At 49.8% G+C, this 6,081-nt stretch overlaps 1 protein-coding gene across 1 annotated transcript; it reads right to left on the bottom strand.

Moving 5' to 3' along the window:
• Nucleotides 1–756: 756 nt before the first annotated feature.
• On the bottom strand, nucleotides 757–5,746 carry IL1F10 (interleukin 1 family member 10). Its single transcript, XM_053589910.1, has 4 exons — nucleotides 3,944–5,746; nucleotides 2,053–2,138; nucleotides 1,727–1,854; nucleotides 757–1,440 (listed from the first exon to the last, which is right to left on the bottom strand). The coding sequence occupies exons 1-4, from the start codon at nucleotides 3,973–3,975 to the stop codon at nucleotides 1,228–1,230; spliced, it is 459 nt and encodes a 152-aa protein (XP_053445885.1). The 5' UTR covers nucleotides 3,976–5,746; the 3' UTR covers nucleotides 757–1,227.
• Nucleotides 5,747–6,081: the final 335 nt, after the last annotated feature.

Here is a 6,081-nt window from a genome sequence, read left to right on the forward strand (position 1 = left end):
CACCCATAGCTCAGTGGTTAGGGTTCCAATCACATGCTCCGGGGCTGGTGGGTTCAAACCTGGCCTGGGCCTACTAAACAAACAAAAAAAAAAGGTTCTGACCTGTGGTTGGAACTCAGAGCGTGCTGGGCGGTCATTGAGTAGTTAAGGGGGAGCACCAGCAGCCCACGCCTCCTCCGAGCCCTGATACCATGTGCCGTCTGCTCCCGCCTGAGCCTGACCACAGATACTCTGTGAGATGGGGAAACATTAGGGCTCTGAGGATGAGTGTGAGTTCCAACAGTGAACTCTCAGCCAAGTTCCAGCCATATGTTCCCCTGTCACCTAAACTGAGGGATTTCATTGCCACGATAACCTCAACACATCCAGGACATGCTCATTGTCTGCCCTCACTACTCCTCCTGGCTCGTCACACACCAAACCAGCAGGCAGATGGCAGCACTAATCAGTCAATTGAAGAACTGATTCACTGTAAAGTATCTGGTCAAAATTCAAGACACTTGAATAGGAGCTGAAATGGTAAGCAGGCTCTGTCCCTGCACAGAGGAGGAGACTGGGTTCTGCCTGGGGCTTCGGCACTATTTCTAGAGGCTCCGGAGCAGATGGACTAGAGAGGCTATGGGCAGCCTTCCAAGGAGAGCTCACCATGCCACCCAAGACCCCTGCGTTCAGCGCTGCACACGGGTAGACAGGGGCCCCGTAGAAGTTTCCATGGCTGCTGTGACAAATTACCACAAATGGAGTAGCTTACAACAACACAGTTTTATTAATTTACAGTGTTGGAGGACAGAGGTCTGAAATGGGTGTCAGTGGACTAAAATCCAGGTGTCAGCCCAGCTGTTTTCCTTCTCCAGCCTTCTCTAGAAGACAACCCACTCCCTGCCCTTTCCAGCTTCTAGAAACTGCTGCACTTGCTGGCTCATGGCCCCTGGTATAGCATCTTACAACCTCTCTCTGACTCTCCCAGCCAGCCTCCCTCTCACGAGGACCCTTGTGATTATGTCTGGCCCACCTAAAACTCAACAAGTGCCCAGATGTTCTCCCTACCCCAAGATCCCTGACACAGTCACATTTGCAAGGCCCCTTTGCCACATAAAGTAATGTATTCACAGGGTCTGGGGTTTTGGATGTGGACATCTTTGGGGGACCATTATTCTACCTACCACAGGCCCTGAGCAGGATGAGCCTGTTTGGGGGTACCAGGCTGGACCTCAGCCTCCTGCCTTCCTACCGGCTCTGTTCAAAGTAAAACTTGGTGCGGGCCGAGGGCTCACTCTCTTTGGTGAGCTGTACTGGCTGCTGGGGCTCAGCAGGACCACAGAGGAACCAGCCAGGCCAGGCAGCTGCCTCAAGCCTGAAGGCAGAGCCGGAGCTGCTCTGGAAGAAGGTGAAGCGTGTGGTCTCTTCACCGCCCTTGTATAGGTCCTCGATGTTCACATCCTGTTGGGCAAAGTGGCCAGCTGCAGGAGGGGGTGCTGACTGAGATGTCAGCCCTAGAGGCTCTCAGGGCATGGCCAAAGAGGAACATGGCAGAAAGAACCACTTTTTTCATATTTCAGAGGGCAAGGAGCTTGGTGCTGGGTGCAAAGGGGGAGAGAGTGGAAACGTGGGGGAGGAGCACATGTGGACTTGGCCAGGAATTTGCAGATGGACACAGAGATGCCAGAGGGTCCCGAGAGCTATGCCAGGTCTACAGCACCCTCAAGAGTGGGGAGGGGTCTCTCACCTCCAGCTTCAGGGAAGGCCCCTCTCCTGTCTCAACACACGCCAGGCAGCAACTCCCTCCCTGGACCCCCAGGAGGATGGGGACCTTGGCACGGTCCAGGCCTCTGTTAGGAAGTATGCAGACCTTCTCTGGTAGGGGAGAGAGAAGAGAGTCAAGGGATGGAGACCCCGGGTTGCAGGCCCTTGGCAAACAAAGGCTAGGTAAGAAGGACTGGATGTGGGCACACTGGGCCTGGCTCTGCCTCCAGGCTTCAAGGAAAGCTGGGACTCCTTACAGGGGTCATGCCACCTCACAGTCACCTGCTGGTAGAGGCCCCAGAAGCTCACCTGCACAGCAGTTGTCTGCAGTGGAATCTCCCACGAGGAGCTGGCCATCTCTCATGCACAGAGCCCTCTGATCTGCATCTTTAATTCTGCAACAATATGACAGTGTCCATCGCCCACACCCTCAGGCACCACTTACCCCCATGCCCTTCCACCCCCATGCTCTGAATCACCACCCTGAGCACTTGGAGGATCTTCTCTCCTCTGAAGGTGGGAAATGAGGCACAACTCCTCCCAACAGTAGGTAAAGTCCAACTCAATCTTAAAGCAAGGAAGGCCTCCTCAGCTCCTGCTTTCAGAGGCTGGACTTCCTGCCTTCACCCGGCTTGGGCAGCCACGAGGCCCTAGGGCAGTGTGGAGAGCCAGTGTCCTCTCATGGAGGACTGAAGAAGCTTTCCCTGGCTTCCTGGGACATCTCCTAGTTTTAGGTTCAAATGAGTTTGAGTTTCAGGGAGCCTTATCCCAGATTTTCAAGGCCTGCCCCACTTTTTTATAAATATTTATTTTCTGTAATAGAAGGATTGATTGAGTGTATATAGAAGTGTGATTTGCTTTTCACTTATTTTAAAGACTTTAAAGTTGGCTTATTAGCTCAGTTGCCTGACTGGTTTCGAAGAAGCCTGCCAGCTGCTCTGAGGACCTAGGGAGCTCTCGTCCATCACCTTTTAGGGCAGAACCTCTGGACCAATGCCACCACCTGCAGGAAACTTTTCTCTCTCAATGACAGCTAATTATAATACCTTAGCTAATGACTACATGTTTAAAGTAGGTTTACTTGTACCATAAAAATAAAAGTCTGGAAAGATCCCAGGCTTGTCAATACTCATTCCTTTTGGTAACAACAGACCTGGCAATTCATCTGCCTACAGCATTCTATTTGAAGACTAGGACACAAGCCCGATGCTCTGAAGTGTTGACTTCTGTTTGTCATTTGCATATTTCCTGTATATGCATCTTGCCTTCCCAGCCAGGCTATCACCTCCTAGAGGCCAGGACTGCACTGCCCCTCCCGACCCCATACATACACACACCTTGTCCAGGACAGTACAGGGCCCAGGGTGGGGATTGAGGTCCTCTGAGGATGAAATGCATCTCAGAGGTCAATCCTATTCTTTTCATTATCCCCTATCTCTTCTCCAAAGGACTTGAGGAAGCTCATGACAAAATCACAAACAATAAAGTAAGGATGCAGATCTCACAAATAGGAGTTGGAAGCCCACACTGGGAGTAAAGACCATGGAGGCCTCAAGAAGATGTCATTAAGATTCAAAATTGTCTGGCTTGGCACCTGTAGCTCGGTGGCTAGGGCGCTGGCCACATATACCAGGGATGGTGAGTTCAAACCCAGCCTGGGCCTTCCAAACAACAACAACAAAATAGCTGGCTGTTGTGGTGGGTGCCTATAGTCCCAGCTACTTGGGATACTGGGGTAAGAGAATCGCTTAAGTCCAAGAGTGTGTGAGGTTGCTGTGAGCTATGATGCCACAGCACTCTACCAAGGGTGACATAGTGAGACTCTGTCTCAAAAAAAAAAGAAGATTCAAAATTGTCTTTGAGTTTTCAGAGGCAGATGGAGCTGCACAGAGGACATGTCAACCCTGGCTATTCCTTTGGTAGCTGGGTGACATGAGGGAAATTTAACTTCTTTGAGCTTCAGTTTCCATTGGGGTTACTTATAAACTACTTAGGACAACTGAGGCAGTAGCATGGCTGGCATCCAGAGATATTCAGAAAGAGAGCTGTTGCTACTGTGGTGATGGCGATGCTTAATTACAGGGCATTTGAGAAACCTAAGGTGAGAAGAAGCCTCATCTGCTGACTCAGCCTTTCTTCCCTCCTCCCACGGGATCCCCAGACCCCCTGTTGGGAAAGTGGATTGGCCAGGACAACTTACATGTAGTATCTTGCCATGGGGAGGGAACACATTCCTGCAATCAGGGGTGTCTGGTCCCTGGCTGAGAAGGAGAGAAGGACTGTTAGAGAAGAAAGCGAGTGGAGCTAGGGGAAAGCATGCTGGGGGCCAGAACCACTCAGCCACAGGTTGCAAAGGTTGCCCAGGCCTTTATCTATAAGCAGCCTCTGGGGACCCACCAAGGTCTTGCCAGCTCAGCAGACTGCAGGCAGCTTTGTCTCTCCCTCCCTGGGGCCATTGGGAGCAAGTCTAGCTGGCAGGGGTGTGAGCCTAGGACCTGTGTGCAAACCTGATGACAGGTTGCCCTAAATAGCTGAGCTGGGATACTTCCCAGGCTTGAGAGTGGGGTGGGGTATGCTCTAGCCTCTCAGTAGGCAGATAAACCCAGCTCAAACCCAGCCCCACTGCCCATCCACCTGAGGGTCACCACACGCCCTCCCACTACCTAGTACCCAGAGCCAGAGTGGAAGAGAAGGCACAGCCAGGAGGGGTCTCCAGTCACAGCAGAATAGGCAAGGCCTCCCAGGAGAGGAGAAGACCATCCTTCCTAGCATGGTCAAGACTACCAAAGACAGCCCATCCAAACTCCCCCAGTCCTTTCCAGATGGAAAACAGCACTGGTGTTTTTGAAAGTAAAAAATCTAAAGTGAAGATTATGTCCCTGTAGAAATACCAGTTCACACAGTGTCTTGTGAACTCTGTTCCTTCCTGGTAGATTATCTTGACTGAGAGCTGTTCCCTAAAATGACCCCCCTTTGGAAAGGCCAAAGCAGAACCTTCCATGGAAAGAAACCCAGAGCCACATGGAGCTGCAAATTAGCCCAGGAAAGCAAATGCAAGGATGACTGTTAGGGCTGAGGTTTACCAAGGAGATCTGACTCTCACCAAGCAAGAAGAAAAAATATAAGACAGCAGAAAATAAGAAGAGATGAGAGAGAGTGAAGAGAGAGAGAAAAGGAGTGGGGTACAGAGAGGAAAGGAGTAATGCTGAGGGACATTTGGGGAGGCAGAAAAGGAGGGAAGGAGGAAAAGTGTGAGCTGGGGGTCGGGCTTCCAACCACCTGAGCACCTGAGCTCCCTGGCATGATTTTAAATGAAATGGGGCAGTAACAAGGTGACTTTTATTACTGGATCTGCCACTCTGTCACTGTGGACAAGTCATTTTTCTGTCCCTGAGCTTTAGGGTGGGACTTCAAGAGTTAGTGAGAGTGAAGGTAATAAGAACTGATACGGGTGCAATCCTGGACAGGTGTCAGTTCTGTGAATCAAAATCTTCAAGCATTCCACATACTCTGCCATTGCATGTGTTTCCCTTATTCTAAGGCAAAATGATGGATTGCCCTAATGTTAGTTACAAAGATGTTCGCTGCATTATTTTTTACAATAGTGAGAAGTTGGAAATAATGTAAATGTTCAATAATAGGCTAAAAATTATGACAAATTCAATAAAGAATAAAGTGTGTGTTTGTTAAAGGTGATCAGTTGTTGAAGCCTGTTTTATGACATAAAAAGTTTCAAAATGTATAAGGTAAAAAATGCAGATTATAAGTCACATGTACATTATAAACTGTTCAACTCCCCACACACACACAGACACATGTACATAGAAATAAAGATAGCTGGTATTGTATAGCATTTGCCTATGGCTGACTAGATTATGAGAATTTTTTAAGCATCTCAACATTTTTCCTGTAATGAACATGTGTTTCCTTTGTAGTATAAAGTAAATTTAAGTATTTTAAATAGAGTATTCAGTCAAAGTCATTGGCTCCCTCACATACCTGCTCTTTGAATCACCCGAGCGATTTCTCATAAGTACTATTTTCCAGGCTGAAGGTTCTTTTTTTTTTTTTTGGTAGAGACGGCGTCTCACTGTACCACCCTCGGGTAGAGTCCCGTGGCGTCACACGCCTCACAGCAACCTCTAACTCTTGGGCTTACGCGATTCTCTTGCCTCAGCCTCCCGAGCAGCTGGGACTACAGGCGCCCGCCACAACGCCCGGCTATTCTTTTGTTGCAGTTCAGCCGGGGCTGGGTTTGAACCCGCCACCCTCGGCATATGGGGCCGGCGCCCTACTCACTGAGCCACAGGTGCTGCCCTGGGCTGAAGGTTCTGATCT

This window comes from Nycticebus coucang, chromosome 4, assembly GCF_027406575.1.
Source record: "Nycticebus coucang isolate mNycCou1 chromosome 4, mNycCou1.pri, whole genome shotgun sequence".
NCBI classification, from domain to species: domain Eukaryota; kingdom Metazoa; phylum Chordata; class Mammalia; order Primates; family Lorisidae; genus Nycticebus; species Nycticebus coucang.

Coding starts and splice junctions, on each gene's coding strand:
- IL1F10 (XM_053589910.1), bottom strand. CDS start 3,975: ATGTGTTCCCTCCCCATGGCAAGATACTACAT. Junction 2,139..3,943: donor CCCATGGCAAGATACTACAT/GTAAGTTGTCCT, acceptor ATATTGTTGCAG/AATTAAAGATGCAGATCAGA. Junction 1,855..2,052: donor TGCAGACAACTGCTGTGCAG/GTGAGCTTCTGG, acceptor CTCCCCTACCAG/AGAAGGTCTGCATACTTCCT.